This window comes from Diplotaxodon limnothrissa, linkage group LG12, assembly GCF_057381915.1.
Source record: "Diplotaxodon limnothrissa isolate DT_005_m linkage group LG12, D_limnothrissa_male_GT1.1, whole genome shotgun sequence".
Taxonomy (NCBI): domain Eukaryota; kingdom Metazoa; phylum Chordata; class Actinopteri; order Cichliformes; family Cichlidae; genus Diplotaxodon; species Diplotaxodon limnothrissa.
The window spans coordinates 40,128,398-40,146,241 of record NC_140607.1 but is presented as its reverse complement, the minus strand read 5'-3'; the positions used below and the strand labels follow the sequence as shown (position 1 = coordinate 40,146,241).

The 17,844-nt window shown below is 45.2% G+C and overlaps 2 protein-coding genes across 7 annotated transcripts in view; both read left to right on the top strand.

Moving 5' to 3' along the window:
• phf19 (PHD finger protein 19) overlaps positions 1–1,308 on the top strand; it is a 9,605-nt gene extending 8,297 nt beyond the window's left edge. Inside the window, exons 7-13 of one of the 3 annotated variants that reach the window (XM_085366983.1) lie at positions 1–25; positions 105–172; positions 265–405; positions 484–544; positions 620–705; positions 815–892; positions 963–1,308. The exon at positions 1–25 is cut by the window's left edge and continues 165 nt beyond it. In XM_085366983.1, the coding sequence (XP_085223109.1) occupies positions 1–25; positions 105–172; positions 265–405; positions 484–544; positions 620–705; positions 815–892; positions 963–1,308 (805 nt within the window). Of the gene's footprint in view, positions 26–104; positions 173–264; positions 545–619; positions 706–811; positions 893–962 lie in introns of all 3 variants that reach the window. The other 2 variants (XM_085366980.1, XM_085366979.1) reach the window with 2 other exon arrangements.
• A 6,168-nt stretch (positions 1,309–7,476) lies between these two features.
• The window catches only part of LOC146622149 (disabled homolog 2-interacting protein-like), a 31,265-nt gene continuing 20,897 nt past the window's right edge, over positions 7,477–17,844 (top strand). Inside the window, exons 1-6 of one of the 4 annotated variants that reach the window (XM_085366976.1) lie at positions 7,477–7,537; positions 7,867–7,985; positions 9,735–9,837; positions 10,220–10,228; positions 14,980–15,047; positions 15,283–15,392. In XM_085366976.1, coding sequence (XP_085223102.1) covers positions 7,477–7,537; positions 7,867–7,985; positions 9,735–9,837; positions 10,220–10,228; positions 14,980–15,047; positions 15,283–15,392 — 470 coding nt within the window. Of the gene's footprint in view, positions 7,538–7,866; positions 7,986–9,719; positions 9,976–10,219; positions 10,229–14,979; positions 15,048–15,282; positions 15,393–17,844 lie in introns of those variants that run through there. The other 3 variants (XM_085366977.1, XM_085366975.1, XM_085366978.1) reach the window with 3 other exon arrangements.

Here is a 17,844-nt window from a genome sequence, read left to right as displayed (position 1 = left end):
CTGGGACCACCTGCAGCTTGGGAAGGTAATAGCACACCTGAGCCAGGTACGCTGAGATCACGTGGTGTGCCTGTGTTCATTTAACCCTCTGTGTGTTTGTTCAGCTGTCCAACACCCCCCCAGCAGAGAGGGGGCAGCACCTGCTCGACGCACTCAACAAGTACAAGAGCAAGTAAGGACCAATCAGAGCGAGGCCGTCACGAGTACACGTGTGTAACATGAACACAGGATGTGTGTTCTTAACGTGTGTGTGTGTGTGTTCAGGTTTCTGTGCGGGAAGGAAATCAAAAAGAGGAAGTGCATCTTTCGTCTGAGGACCAGGGTCCCTCCTAACCCCCCCTCCAAGCTCTTTCCTGAGCGTGCTCAGAATGATGGGGGCGGGGCAAGGAAGAAGACGGCGAGCAGGTATGATCTCTTGCTGCCAGCCGTCGCTGCCTGTGATTGGACGAAGCGTAACCGTGGTGTTTATTTCTGTTTCTTCAGCAGCTCAGCTGAGAGGAGAAAGAGGAAGTCCAAGTGGCTTCTCGAGGATGCCATTCCTAATGTGAGGCTCATTTTCTTCTTCTGTGGTTTCTAAAGCTGTTAATGCATCACGCTGACTGTGACCTTCTGCCCGTAGAACGAGCTGACCTGCAGCTGGACCGCCAACCACCACATGGCCAACATTTTTGACTTCACGCTGGATGAGCTGCAGAGCCTGAAGAGGTGAGATTAGCGCTGGACTCGGCGCTCTGATTGATGCTTTGCTTACCTGTGCTTTCCCGTTCACGTCATACGGTGGCGCACCTGTGACGTTGCTGTCCTTCCTCAGCAGCTCCAGCAGAGCCGTCAGCATCGACCAGGACTCCACCGATGCCTCCACCTCTGGCTCCGCCTCCTCCTACCACTTCAGGTGAGCTGAGTGAACACCTGACTCACCAACCCTAGGCTTTTGATATCTGACCTTTGACCTCTGTCTTCAGGAGAAGGATGGGCAGCAGAAAGAGGAAGTTACCCCGGAACAGTTACAGCCAGTGGGCCAATCGCAGTGAGGCAGGGGAGGAGCTTGGAGGGGAAGAGCCTTCTGGCATCATTGGGGCCCAGGAAGCTACAAACCACACCCACCTGACCACAGACTCCTCCCACTTCTTGTCAGACCACTCACCGCTGCCGTCTGACAACTCCCACCTCCACTCCTCCATCTCCTCTTACTTTGGAGTAGCGGGTAGGCTAACCAATGGCGAGCGCTACCAGGTGTTGGCTCGCCGCATCACCCCTCAGGGGACGGTCCAGTACTTGCTGGAGTGGGAGGGGACGACCCCTTATTAGGACGTTATTAAGGTCCAGGTGGTGTTAGAAGCTTTGATTCCTTTTCCTCTACACTTGCTGCTGGTGAGCTGCTTATTGGTTGAAACCTGAACTGACACTGTGGCCCCGCAACCACCTGGTCTCCCCGTGTCCCTGTTAAACATTTGGATCCCTGTTAAACCACCGGGCTCTCCGTGTCCCCGTTAAACCACCGGGCTCTCCGTGTCCCCGTTAAACCACCGGGCTCCCCGTGTCCCCGTTAAACATGTGGGCTGTATATCCCCAGCTGGCTGGTGAGTTTTGAGGAATCAGGAATCAAAGCTGAACTCGATCCTGGAAAAAATAGTTTTTAGTTTAAAAAGTGTTTAAATGCAGCCAAAGAGACACACAGAGCTCCCGCCTGACTCCTCCCACCTCCACCATGTTTGCAGCCTCACACACTGATTAGTTGTTTTCCTGGTTGTAATGATGTCACACTGGTGGAGTTCTTCTTTTGCTCTGATTTGTAAAACACTCAGAGTTCCTCATGCAGCGCCCCCTGGCTGTCAGACAGCACCCTGCCTCTCTTGCCCCCTCCCTCCCCTGAAGTTTTCATGTTGTGTACCTGATCAGAAGCACTTAGTCACATGTTTACCTGCCCCTTCCTCACCTGTGCAGTGTTCTCACTCTATCACATGATCTCACCTGCGGAGCATCCCATTCGTCGTCTATGCAAACACCAAAGTGCGCCTGCTGGTGATCAATCTGAGCCACCGATCAGTGTTTCTCCTAGCTTGAAGCTAACGCAGCCCATATTTGTGAATGAGGGATGCTAATAGTGCTAACAGTCTCTGAGACGTTAAACTGGCACTCTGTCACTTTAAGATATGCTCTGCTCCTATTGGCCTGTTAAATGCTTGTTTTGATCATCTGACTGTTTGTTTGCTGTTTTCCTCTCCAGCTGACCAATCAGCTGCCAGCTTTCTCTGGATTAAAAACAAATGTTTTCTGACCTTTGACCTTTCTGTGTTTCTGTGTGTGTCTGAGAAGCAGAGATGCGTGGAAACCTGGGTTTGTGAAAACCTGTGAGTGTCACAGTCAGTCTACACCTGGCTCTAGGTCTAACTTTATGGGTCCAGATTTACAGGGTCCTGGGGAGCTTTCATGTTACTGAGAGTCCTCACAAAGGCAGGTATACAGGTGTGTGTGTGAGAGTGTGTGAGAGACACTAGTGCAGGTAATCTGATAATCCAGTTAAGGTGTTAAAAGGCAGAGAAACCTGCATGAGTGTTCAGGTGCATCTGTGTCGTTGTCCTGAGGGTCCCAGCACTCACACAGGTATTCAGGCAGACGGGTAACATGGCGATGTGACAGATTCACAGCAGAGGAGACCACCTGCATCTACCTGTAAGCTTCTTCACCTGTCCATACTTTGTGTTTGTGTACCTGCTCTGTGTTTCTTTACGCCTGCCTGAGGTCAGACATGAGGTCCAGCTCATGTTTTCCCTTAAATCAGGGACCTGATTGAAAGCAGCACAGTCTAAGGGAGATCGAGGTGCGTTCCAAACGACCCTTTTTGCTCAGGAAGGTTCCTCACTGAGCGATGTATCTGCATGGTGGCCATAACCAGAGCTGTTCCAGTTCTCCAAACACTACGCAAAGGAACTTCAATGCTTCCCTTAGCAGAGCATCCTTTATGAACGGGGAGAAGAAAATTCCGTCCCATAATTCACAGCAGCGGACCATCTGACCATTCATGAAAACATCAACATAATAAATGTGGAGGATCGTGTAAATGTTCCTTCTAACTGCATTTTCCATTTCATCCTGACCTTTCATTAGACAAAGGTTTCAGTGCTACGTATAACAAAGTACTTCAGAATTGAACTGAACTAAACAAAGCAGGACGTTGTATCTTTTACTCATTGCACATGCGGGAGGGGGGTCAGGTAGCTCGCCTGGTCAGCAGTAATGAAAAGTTTAACACTCTGACTCTGGAGTTGGGCAGCTTCAGGTCCTGGGCGCATCAAACGTAGCACAGAGTGGCTCTGGTTTAATTTGAGGACTTCAGACATCGTTTGGGAAACAGTTCCAAACGTTGGCCAATGAAGGACCAGTACATATGAAGTAATGTACCAGGAGCACCCCCTACAGGCTGGGTGTATACGCTCCAGCCTGACCCTGGATCAATGCACCCGATGATCTTAAATGAGTGTGTCGAGCACACATCGATATATTGTGAACTTGGCCGAGGACAGAGTCCCACAGGTCATCTGTGATATGAAAGTTATGTCTTGTTCCCATTTAGATTCGATAGCAGCTACTGAAGAAGATTGTAAGTGGGAGACTAGATTGTACAAGGATGATATTATGCCCCTGGAGGTTGGACTGACCATGGGGTGGCTGTAGCGCAGGTGGTAGAGCAGGTCAGCCACTAATCAGAAGGTCGGTGGTTCGATCCCAGGCTGTCTCCTGGCTGCATGTCAAATAACCTTGGGCAAGATACTAACCCCGTGTTTGCCTACTGGTGGTGGTCAGAGGGCCCGGTGGCGCCAGTGTCCGGCAGCCTCGCCTCTGTCAGTGCGCCCCAGGGCAGCTGTGGCTACAATGTAGCTTGCCATCACCAATGTGTGAATGAATGGATATAGTGTGAAGCGCTTTGGGGTCCTTAGGGACTAGAAAAGCACTATACAAATGCAGGCCATTAAAATATCTGCTGCAGGGCTGCCAAACTCAATTGCACTGGGGGCCAAACCTCAAGGCACACTTTAGGTCAAGATAAACATTTATTGAACACACTAAAACAATGTTTTGTAAACATAAATATGAATACAGACAGGAATATTATTCCAGAATAAATAAACTTTAAAGTTAAAGTTTATTCTTTAAACATTTTGCTCTCCATAAAAATATATCCTGTCAAAATTATGCAAGTTAGAAACAAGAACATGCTGCCAAAAGCCCAGAAAAAGTAAATGAAAGCAAACACAAGGTTGGAGCCGCATGTAGACGGAGCTGGGCGTTGCTGCAGGAGTGGAGCTAATAAACTGTGCGGGCCAGTCAGTGTCGTACTTTGCCTGAGTGCATCATTACACTGCAGCTGCATCTGAATCTGCACGGGTGCAGTTTCCACGTTGGGTTGTGAAGCAGCTCGAAATTCTCTTTTTGTGCTTCAAAGTCACCAAAGCGCCACAAACTCAGTGCACTCAGTTTATCAGCAAAGTGCGCATTTGGGAACACTGTTGCACTGACTTGGCTCAACATTACTTGGCAACAGGGATCACTGCATCATAAAAGACTGAAATTGACGGTGATTTAAACCTTTAGTTCGGATCAAATTCACGGTCTCCGTTACGGTGATCATTACATGCTCCATTTTAAGGACTTTACCACACAGCCTTTCCTGGTGTGTGATGCAGTGATGCTGTTAACTCACCGGTACAGTTCTCCTCCTGCATCTTTACTCACATCCTACTGACTAGTCAGTTTTTTTTCACCGCACAACACCGGCGCTGCATCCAACAAGTTTGTCCCAGGACAGTTTCATGTCGTTTACACTTTGACATACGTTTCTATTCAGGCTCACATTTGCCAAAATCTGTGTTTTGTCTGGACACAAGACGACGCACAGCTTCATCATGCAGCTCTTTAGAAACTCTCCCTCGGTAAATAGCCGGGCTGATTTGGCTCCTCTGCCACAATAAAACTCGCTTTCACAACAGCTTCACTTTGTGGTTTTGCTCTGGTGACAAACGTCTGCTGAAATGTCAGATTCTTCTTTAGCTCGTCTACTTTCTGTAGTTTCTGCGTTTAGGTTTTTCTGCTTATCCTGACGTTTCGTCTCGTCGTGCCGTCTTAAATTAAATTGCTTCATTACAGCCACATTCGCTCCACTAATAAGACACACGTGTTTACCAGCATGTCTGTAAACATATATTCAGCCTGCCACTGGTGCTGAAAGGCTCTGCTTTCAGAATTAACTTTTCTCTTCGCCATTGTGAGCGGCTAGCTTCGCAATAGAGATCGACAGACCACGTGACTTTCGCGCGTTGCGTTGTAGGTACGAGTGGCAACAAAATCAAAACACTGCATCGAGCGCTAGCATTTCCAGCTCCTCTAATCTTAATTCTGCAGTTTTAATCCCTACTTGCATTTTATTTGCCCCAAAAACAGTGATGTACGAAACCACGGTGAACACGGCAGCTCCGTACGAAGACAGACGTGACGAAGAGGCAAAAAAAGTACGAGGAACAAATCAAAGGAGTGGAAGGGTCAGACCCACACGAGCACACAGAGTGGAGTAAGGACGTTAGCGTGCTGCACAACTTTCATCACGCACATATTTATTATTATATGGTCCTAAGCGTGAGTGCGTACACTCACAACATGTTTAGTAACTTCAGATCCTGCAACAAGCCCAGCTCCAGTTTACTTTGGTGAGTTGGACGATTCCATCTCACAGCTGCTGTTACATGTTTTTCTTTATCTCCTGCACAGGCCAACGCATCTATTTGTCGTTTCAGGTTGTAGTGTTACACAACATTTTCAGATCTAATAGAAAAAAATGAGTTTCATAATTCATTCAATTATTGTCTTTATTTATAGCTGGCATTATTGTTTCATTCTATTATAGAATCTTAGGAGGCAACATTGTATTTCATCAGCTTTATTAGCTGCTTGGGTGAAAAACAAATCAACAATGCAACAAAAAAAACAACAACATTGCAAAACAACATACTGGAAAACAGTTATTCATCACTTGCTTCAATACAACACTTGGGCACATATATGCAGACGTTTCGTAGCTGTTTTGATATCACTCTCTCTCTTAACTATCTGTCATTGAAGGAACAAATAGGTGGTTTGAGGGAAAGTGGAAGGGAGGGGACAAAAACAACAAAACACAAAAACCAACCCCACCCAAGGAATAAAACACAATAACATGCCACGATGTAAAGAAAACTAACACAATACCAACCACCAATATCACCCCAGCAGGTTGCATGGAACAGCACCCCTAAGCCCCCTGCTCTCGTCCCATATTAGCTAAGTACTCCTCGTACCACCAGCTTCGTACCTGCACCGTTAACGTTAACCCCTAAACTTAAAGCAGGGCCCACATTTCAAGGGGATGAAGAAGAGAAACAAAACAAAGAAAAGATAAGGAAAACAAGCAATGAACGAATTTTGCCTTAAAATGAATAGCAAAGAACACATTACAGTCCTAACAGCACAGCCGTGCAGTACCAGTCAGGTCACTGCAGCGTGATCCTAACAGGGATCCACCGCCCTCTGGATTGCCCAGCACTTTGTTTTCCTTGTGCAGTAGCAGGCTTCCCCCCTACCTGCTGGGACAAAAGCTTTTGCGTGAGTTAAGTTGAGGGGCTGGTCAGCTCTGCAAAGTTCGCCTCCAGAACCGCCTCACCTCTGTTTTTGGTCTTGGGATGTGCCAATGTGCTCAAACGGGACTTGGTGAGCGCAAAGACGCTTACAGAATGACCGGCCGACCACCAGCCGACACTGTGCACGCCACATGGTGTCAGCACACCACTGACACACACACCCCGAACCCGTATCACATCAGTCTATGTGTTTTGCTCCTGTATTTAATTTCCACTGGAGCTGTGGGATATCTGTGAATGTCTGTTCTTGTAACTGGAGAGTCCGCGTCACACACCAAGGTTACTATGGAGCTCCACAGGCTAGGACCACTTCTGTTCATTACCTTGGCCTCCAGTAACACTGTGAGGAACCTTGGAGTCATTTTTGACCAGGACACATATTAAACAAATATGTAAGACTGCTTTCTTCCATCTCTAAAGTTAGAAACATCCTGTCTCAGAGTGACGCTGATTGTGACCTCACAGGAGGAGGTGCTGTTACTGACATACAGCAGCAGGTTCAGCTCAGTGAAAACCACCAGAGAGATTTAGCGGCTCCAGGTTCCAGTGTGAGCTCAGGTTGAGATGGGCTCAAACATTATTTACAGTCAGATCACCACGGTTACCGTGCCACGTGCATGTACGTGTGCGTGGCTTCTTCTCTGAGCGCCCAGCATGAGACCAATGAACAGTTTGAGGACGGAGCCAAAGCTTTGCAGGAAGCTGTGTACCCTGGACACTTCATGACTCCTGTCCACAGCTGTCAGGTACAAACTGACTCTTCTGTTTCTACCTGTCTGTCTCAGGTGTGTCTCCCTGCCTCCCTCCTATGGAGCAGCTGGTGAAACACCTGTCCAGGTGTCAGCACCTGGGGTGGATGAACGTGATTGGTGAGTAGAAATAGGGAGAGTTTCACACAGCTGAGGTCACATGCACGTTACCTAGGTGCCCATCTGTCTGTGAGGTCAGAGGGTGGAGCTTCATTTATGTGACCGAGTGAATATTTAACCTCTGAACAGCCACCAGGTCATGTGATGTATTTAACTCATTCACTGCAATTGACGTCTATAGCCGTCAATTGCAGTGAATGAGTCAATGGGTGGTCTGTGTCCCACAGTGTTAACGAGGGCCAATAACACGCTTCCTTAGAGATCTGTCCAGTCTGAAGAAAGCAGGAAGTGCAGAAACATATCATAATGCTGCTGTGATGATGTCACAGAACTGAAGAGCGCCTCCATTCATTGGCTGTCCTGTGGCCGGAGGGCGGAGCCTGACATCTGGAGTAAAATGTTCTGTATTCTATCAGAATCACGCTTACTAATGCTGGACGACCTGGAGGTATACACAGACACACACAGACACAGACACACACACACACACAGACACACACACACACACACACACACACAGACACACACACACACAGACACACACAGACACAGACACAGACACACACACACACACACACAGACACACACAGACACACACATGCACACACAGACACACACACACACAGACACACACAGACACACACACACACACAGACACACACACACACAGACACACACAGACACACACAGACACAGACACACACATGCACACACACACAGACACACACACACACACACACAGACAGACACAGACACAGACACACACATGCACACACAGACACACACAGACACAGACACACACAGACACACACAGACACACACACACACACACAGACAGACACAGACACACACAGACACAGACACACACAGACACAGACACAGACACACACAGACACACACACACACACAGACACACACACACACACACACACACACACAGACACACACAGACACACACAGACACACACACACACACAGACACACACAGACACACACATGCACACATGCACACACAGACACACACACACACAGACACAGACACACACAGACACACACATGCACACACAGACACACACAGACACACACACACACACACAAAGACACAGACACACACAGACAGACACACACAGACACACAGACACACACAGAGACACACACAGAGACACACACACACACACAGAGACACAGACACACACAGACACAGAGACACACACAGAGACACAGACACACACAGACACACACACACACACACACAGACACACACACACAGAGACACACACAGAGACACAGACACACACAGACACACACAGACACACACACACACAGAGACACAGACACACACAGACACACACACACACAGAGACACAGACACACACACACACAGAGACACAGACACACACAGACACTCACACTTCTGTTTAATCACTTTTCTGTTTGACGTTTACTCAGCTGTGTGAAAACCACCCGATGGATTAATAAAGTTTTATTTAATCTAATAACTTTAATCTCAGCCAAACCGATTTACTCAGGAACAAACAAAACACTGAAAAAAGCCCAACAATAACATTTTAGGTTGTCTGAGTGAGTTTTATATCACGTTTAACCTGAGTAGCGAAAGACGGCGGTGATCTGAAAATGATGTGCCGGGAGTTGTGACGTTCTCGGCGGCATCAGTAACCCTCGAGCTCCCGGCGAGCTATCGAGCTGATGGGTAACAGACGTCTCCGAAAACGTCGAAGCACTTTTGCAAATATGCGATATCTTGATAAACCGAGCAGATATTTGAAGTTTACACAGCTACTTTCTTGCCTGAAAATGTGTTAAGTTTATTTTGTGACCCAGAAAGATTAGTAAGAGTAATTTTAAAACTTAGTAGCAGCCGCCATTGTTGGAAACTGGAGTTTGGCTGGGCTGCGCTATGAATTCATCCTCAGACTCAGACTAAGCAGGAAGTGGTCAGGGTCACATGATGAGCGAGCGAGTTTACAGGGAGAGTTTATCTTCAGTCCTGCAGCGGTGACTCACCTGCACACCTCTACTGTTAGACAGGGGCGGGGCCAGGGCTGGGGACGAGCTGTAACTGACATCTTTTTATGATTCTTTATAATATTCTCATGTTTATCCAGTCAGAGGTCAGGCATCGGGGTTTCAGAAGAAAAACATCGGATCCTCCTCTCTCCCTTCTCTCCTCCTTCAGGTTCATCCTCTGCTCCTCACAGAGAGGGCGGAGACTTGCACTGTGTGGTTGCTTAGATACACGCTCCATGTGACCTCGGCACCTTCTCGCCCCGCCCACAAAGGTAAGGAAGATGAGACGGGTTCAAGCAGCTGCAGAAGACTGAGACAGACGAACAGACAGACAGGAGCATTGAGACACAGACAGACAGGTGGACCGACAGGTGGACAGATGATGGACGCAGACTTTGACTCTTGCGGTGGTAAGAAAAGAAAAAGAAGCGGCGGCGAGTGCTTGTGTGTTTTTCGTGTGAGCGCAGCCGGATTAGAGCGTCTGCTTCATCACATCATGTCACATTATTAATCTCATAATCTGTGTTACCATGGCAACATGGCAGACGACTCCTTAGGAGCTCAGAGGGTGGAGAGACTGTAGGTGGATATTACTGTCCGGAGGTCAAAGGTCACAGAGACAGGTGAAAGTATGATCCATGTCAGGTCACTGAGACGCGTCAGGTTAAATAAAGTTTATCAGCGCGGTCATAGATGATGTCACAGATTAATATTAACCTCCTAAGACCTGAACTCTTCCACGGCAGCATTTTTAATTTCTCTTTGATATCTGGGCTGATTGGGACCCGATCGATGTAAAAACAAAGAAACACCAGATTTTTTTTTTTTACCCAATTTTTGTTCCTATGAAAAATGAGAGCCACGTATGAGGACATTTGTTTTAAACTTTGATGGAACAGTGGTAGTTTAATGTCCTCGTAAGTAGATATCAGGCCCTTGTAGAGCAAAAATTTGTATTTTGGTCTAGACAACCCAAAATGTGATGCCCACATATGTGGACACCAGGTCCTAGGAGGTTAAAGTACAAATCATTTTAAATGTGTTGTATCGGATACTAAAGTGCTTCATTATGTGGTCATGTATTGCGTAATAGGAAGAGATTATATATTTTTATATATATATATATATATATATATATAGATATAGATATATATATATAGATATATGTCGATATATATATATAAACCAACTATTAATCCAATAATAAAAATTAGAAATTGAAAAGAAAAAAAAAATGCTGTCAACAGAAAAAATCTAAACATTTCCAAATTTCACAATTAAACAGCTGATTTCCAAAATAATTTTTAAATTGTGATTTGAAATCCTGATTCCTCTCCTCCTTTCCAGTTCCACTTCTCTTCCTAAATCTTTCCCAAAGCTTTTCCAGTTATGGGATTAGCTTGTGCATTCAGCCTTTCTGCGACACTTTAAGCTCTTGTAGAAAAAAACCAAACTAGTCGTGCAGTGAAACGTGCAGGGTGATGCGACTGTGTCTACAGAGAGCATCTGTTGGAACGGCTCCAGGTTAGAGCCATTGCTCCCACACCTTGGTGCTGGTTCCAGGGGCGGGTCTAGAGAATTCTTCTTAGGGTGGCATGGAAATCAAAACATATTTCCTATAAATACAGTCTGCAGGTTTTCTTGGCTTTAGCCCAAGCATGAAGCCCAGTAAGTGGGTTGGAAAGCTGCACAGCATGAGACAGGTTGGTTAAAAATAACAGTTTAATTTAAGCTTCACACTCTGTTTATTACAAACATTCAAACTGGACTCTTCTTAACAGCTACAGTGACATTCAGCAGTGCCGTCACTGACACACGAGACAGAACAATGAGTACACTATGCACTAACTAACCACTAACTACACAACACTACACACTAACTACACGCTAACCTTTAACTACACGCTAACTAATCACGAACTACACAACACTACACACTAACTACACGCTAACCTTTAACTACACGCTAACTAACCACTAACTACACAACACTACACACTAACTACACGCTAACCTTTAACTACACGCTAACTAATCACGAACTACACAACACTACACACTAACTACACACTAACTAACCTTTAACCACACAACACTATACACTAAATACATGCTAAGTAACCACTAACTACACTCATAACATGCATACATTCATAAGCTAGCATGAGCCTACAAGGATGGGGCTACATGCAGGGATGCTAGCGTTAGCCATGTTACCTCCAACGTGTTATATCAGGTCAGGCTAAGTCCACCTGTATCTAGTCACAGGTCTCCATTTCACTGCCGTTTCTCTTTGTATGCATCATTTGTCCACGCTGTACATTTTCAGAGAGTGATAGGCAAGGCTTAATATCCAAGCAGCAGCACAAACACTTTAAAACATCTCCTTGGAAAAGTCGTTCACAGCAAACAGCAACACGTAGCTAGCCTATGTGTCGCTAATCAATCAGACAGCTGCTTACGTTGCACTGCATGCTTAACTGGATTGGTTTTTCTCCAAGGACTAAAATAGCCACAGAAAGGGTAGATAGAAAAGCTAATCCATTAGCAAATTTAATAGTAAATTTAATAGTAAATACGATAGCAAATCTAGTAGCTAACAGGAAAAGGTAACTGTATAGAAAAGGAGCAGTGGGACCACCATTTATTGTATAGTTTATCATTAATTATTAATTCATGAAACGCTTTACTTGCTGGTGCTGTACATTACTGAGTTGAGTTTATGAAAACAAGTAATCATTTTGCTAACTTCTCTATTGGTCAGTGAGGACAAGCTCATAGTGCCTCCTGCTGTGCAGTTTCTGTAAGACAGGATTAATAGGAGGTGGAACGACTGTCTGTGGGTGTGGATACTCCTGACTTTGAGCTTAAACACGAACAAATTGAAAAATTGTTTTACGTTAAATTCGATCTTTAATTATTTTATTCATTAAGACAATACTAAAGTACTCTTTATTTAATAATTTTATTTAAAAAACCATTTCTGAATCATTAATCGCATACAGGATCCAGAGAAAAGTACTAAACTCAGTTCTTGTTCTTCATGTTTACTGAGCTGTATCTTTGCTACACATGTGACCACATGCAACTACTTATATACGAACACAGTGACAAAGACATTCCCGCAAAGAGAATGGCGACTATGTCACCTGCCTTCTCCCTGAGATCAGCAGGGGGGCCCCCACTATCTATCCACACACCCTCCACCCCCCTTGTCCCACTCACTGTGATAAACCACATTTATGATGCTATCCTATATGTTTATAACTAAATGAAACAAAAGTGATATTAGTAAAACATGTGATCAACACATGAAGAAATTTCCATCACGATGGAATGACTGATTTATAAATACTGTTTTTATTTTCACACAAAACTATGAACTAAAAATGTTACTTATGTCTAAACAAATAAAAGAATTAAGGAATGAATTCATAAATTAATTTTCTCGTACAGATTTAATCCATCCATCCATCCATCCATTCGCTTCCGCTTGTCCTTTTCAGGGTCGCGGGGGGCGCTGGAGCCTATCCCAGCTGTCATAGGGCGAGAGGCAGGGTACACCCTAGACAGGTCGCCAGTCTGTCGCAGGGCTAACACACAGGGACAAACAACCATTCGCACTCACATTCATTCGCACATTCACACCTAGTGACAATTTGGATTATCCAATTAACCTATCCCCACAAGCTGCATGTCTTTGGACGGTGGGAGGAAGCCGGAGTACCCGGAGGGAACCCACGCAAACATGGGGAGAACATGCAAACCACAGTTAATTATTCTGAATTGGCTTTCATCAGAAAAACTGATCAGATTTAATAAAACCCAGACCATCAAACAGTTAATCAGTAACTCTCATCAGTAACTTTTATCAACAGAACAAAGAATTTGTGCTCTGTGATTGGAGGATTTTACTCTCTGCTGAAAAAAACAAACTCACATTCAAATATATTAAAACAGATTTATGTAGAAGTTTTTAATTGGTTTCATGTTTATTTTGAACTGAATTTAAAATAACTACACAGAACATGCAGCTGTCCACAAATAAAGAAATCAAACAAGAGAAATACTTTTTATTTATTGGTTTCTCTTTTTGAATCATTTCTGTTTTATAATTTAAATATAAACACATAAAGGTTCAGTCAAGTTGGGACACAAATGGGTACAAACAGGAAAATAAAATTAAATATTTAACTAAACAAAACTAAATCAAAGCATATAATAAAATTAAAAAATCAAAATTCAGTTTTATTTACACAGCACCAAATCACAACAGCAGTCGCCTCAAGGCGCTTTATATTGTGAGGTAGACCCTACAAAGATAGATACAGAGAAAAACCCAACAATCATATGACCCCCTATGAGCAGCACTTTGGTGACAGTGGGAAGGAAAAACTCCCTTTTAACAGGAAGAAACCTCCGGCAGAACCAGGCTCAGGGAGGGGCGGGGCCATCTGCTGCGACCGGTTGGGGTGAGAGAAGGAAGACAGGATAAAGACATGCTGTGGAAGAGCGACAGAGGTTAATAACAGATATGATTCAATGCAGAGAGGTCTGTTAACACATAGTGAGTGAGAAAGGTGACTGGAAAGGAAAAACTCAATGCATCATGGGAATCCCCCGGCAGCCTACGTCTATTGCAGCATAACTAAGGGAGGATTCAGGGTCACCTGGTCCAGCCCTAACTATATGCTTTAGCAAAAAGGAAAGTTTGAAGCCTAATCTTGAAAGTAGAGATAGTGTCTGTCTCCTGAATCCAAACTGGAAGCTGGTTCCACAGAAGAGGGGCCTGAAAACTGAAGGCTCTGCCTCCCATTCTACTTTTAAATACTCTAGGAACAACAAGTAGGCCTGCAGAGCGAGAGCGAAGTGCTCTAATAGGGTGATATGGTACTACAAGGTCATTAAGATAAGATGGGGCCTGATTATTTAAGACCTTGTATGTGAGGAGCAGGATTTTGAATTCTGGACTTAACAGGAAGCCAAACAGGAGAAATCTGCTCTCTCTTTCTAGTCCCTGTCAGGACTCTTGCTGCAGCATTTTGGATCAGCTGAAGGCTTTTCAGGGAGTTTTTAGGACTTCCTGATAATAATGAATTACAGTCGTCCAGCCTGGAAGTAATAAATGCATGAACTAGTTTTTCAGCGTCACTCTGAGACAGGATATTTCTAACTTTAGAGATGTTGCGCAACAACAAAATGAAGTTATTTTAAATGTAAAAACAATATAAATTAACTTAAGTTCAACTAAAATCACATGAAAGGTTTGATCAAACTTATTTAATCAAACAATTTAATTAAAAAAACAACAATTCTCCTTCACCGCTGGTAGTTACCATGGCAACAGCAGAACGTGGCAGCTGATTGATGATAAAAACTACAAATGCTCCCATGATGCATTCTGTCTGTTTCAGAGATGGGGGTGCGCAGACAGAGCATGCCCAGTGCCTCCACTACCGACACACCCACCGCCAGAGTGACGGTGAGCTCTCTCTCCCTCACACACACACACACTCTCTCTCTCTCTCTCGCCTGCTGAGATCAGCCTGTTGTTTCCATGGCAACAGGAGTTGAGCTGCTGTCAGCTGTAGATTAACTGACTGACCCCACCTGCTGGTGGGATTTATCTCCACACCAAACTCCATCGAATATCTGTGAATTTAACATCGCTCATTGATCACAGCAGCTAATACGGCTTCACCCGATTTCTTCTTCAGGGTTTTCTGTCTCGCAGGTTGAAGCAGTCGCTGCGTCGGACTCGATCTCAGCCCAAACTGTCTCGTCACAGCAGCTTACAGACCGGGCAGATCAATGCAGCTGACACTAGGTAACAGTCAGTTACCCAGAATTCCACTGGGGTCACTTACTTTGTTGTACAAGTACAGCCTGTCAGTTTAATGTCATATGACTGATCCTCTGTGTTGTGAGTAAACCTGCTATAATTTACAGCGTGCTATAAAAGTGAAGACCACAGGTCTCTGTCTGTCAGGATCCTGGGTCTCCTGACCCAGTGTTGAGTTTCTTCTTTGTTGCCCCGGTTTATTCTATAGAGTGTAGTGTCGTAGTTTTCTGAGTATTTAGTAGCTGCCCTCTGTGCCTCCTTTATGTTGGTCTCTGTGTTTCTTAGTTGCTCTGTCTCCCCTGTCAGCTGTATCCCCTAGTGAAGTCCGCGTTTCTGTGTTACATTTCCTGTTTTACTTTGAAGGTTTGTGTCCTACGTGAATGTGTTTCGCTTCCCTTGGCTGTCGTTGTGTCTGTTTCTCCCACCTGTGCTCCCCTTCTGTGTCTCATTCCCCTCGTTATTTCCCAGTGTATTTAAGCCCTGTGTTTCTCTGTGTCGGGATCTCCCTCATGCTGTGTGTTTCTCCCTGCGTCTTCATGTGTGTGTTTTGTTAGATTCTTCCCAGTTTAGGTTTTGTTGAGATTTCTGTTCAGCAATAAAAGCTGCCATTTTGAGTTTAAGTTTTGCCTCAGTTGAGTCTGCATTTTGGGTCCTTTTCCTGCCTGCACACAGCCGTTCCATGACGCTGTCAGTTTATGACCACCTGAGTATTCAGCATGGTGCGGCAGCGCTCAGGTCTCTGAGTTTGTCAAGATTTAATCTGAGCTGTTTCATTGCAGTAATACACTACAGTTTGTTCCCAAGTGAAATCCTGTATGCTTTGAAATTTCCTCTTGTGGAGTGCCAGTAAGGACACAGAGTACCAAATCCCCAAAACTCGATGTGCAGCATGATGAGGCTCGTATCCTGGACGAGCCCCCAAATCTGTAACTGTCCCTAACTTCACGGCTCAAAGGAACCTACGGTGAAAATTCATGATGCTGCTGCAGTTCACGAAAGTTTTAACAATCCAACCTTATTACTAACTCAGCAATCAGACACAGTCCTCTATTCTAGGTTTTATATAAGAAGATTGCATTTAATACTTGGATGAAAATCCTCTGCTGCCAGTGACTGTATCAGGTACCCATGGACCACATGCTGGTTCCTCCTTGAGATGCTCTGCAGGTCACTGTAGTTTGTATTAAATCCCTGAAAATCTGGTCAGCTGACCTGAGATCAGCTGACTGACTTTAAGAGTATCTCATTTGTTGGGTTTTTTGCAGTTTGCTTTGGCTCCGTACCCACAGAGCACAGCGCTGTCATCAGTAACCACCAAAGAGCAGCTTCCTTGCAGCCGGACATGCCCACGCCATGATGCTGCCGCCATCATGTTAGACAAATGGATGCTTTAGACCATCATCTTTTCTCTCCATCATACAACTTTCTCTCAACTTCATGTGCACAAACACATCTTTAGATGCCACTGGCCTGTAGGTGTGAATAGACTGCAGAGTCCTGGCCTGACGAGGCGGCTCTTCTGTGTTGTAGCCAGAGGTTGTTTGGTTTCCCCGATGTATAAATCCTGCCAATCCTCCTGCACTTACCAGCGTACACTATGTTACTCTGTTTGTGTCGGGCGACCCGATCCTTGGGGTGGACCAGTTTTTGGCGCAGCGTGTTTGGGGTTTAAAAGCCACAGAGACGCGGTGTTTAGATAAAATGCGTCTCAACTGCTCCTGACATGTACGGGATCACTACAGGTTTTCGCTTGGGCAGCGGTTGTCCTTCTCTCCTGGATCAGCTGGAGCTTTCTTTAGGAGCCTTCCCAGCTTTGACAAAAGTCCAGTTGGGATAACCACATTTACTCAGGGCCTTCTTGATGTTCTTCTGCCTCCCTGGCTGCTGTGTCAGTGGGGATGGTGTTCGCTCTGTGTTGTAGCGTCCTGATGACACCCAGTTTGTGCTCCAGTGGATGATGAGAGTCAAACCTTAGATACTGATCCGTATGTGTAGGTTTACATGTCAGCTTTTAGATGTCCCCCATTACTGATGGAAATCTCACAGTCTAAGAAGGCTAACCTGCCACTTTTCATATCCTCCCTGGTGAATTTGATGTGTCGGTCCACCGAGTTAATGTGGTAATGTGGTATGTCCTGAGATTTGATTTTCACCCAGGTGTCATCCACATACCTGAACCAATGGCTTGGTGGTGTTCCAGGGTAGGATAGCAAAGCCCTCTTTTCCACTTCTTCCATGTACAAATTGGCCACGATAATAATAATAGTAATAATACATTTTATTTATAGGTGCCTTTCAGACCCTCAAGGTCACCTTACAGTAACACGATGGGTGAAACTGGGGAGCTCATGGCACACCCATGTTTCTGCCTGTAGAACTGAGCCTTGTATGTGAAGTAGGTGGAATGAAGACACAGTTCAAACACACTTGGTGGATG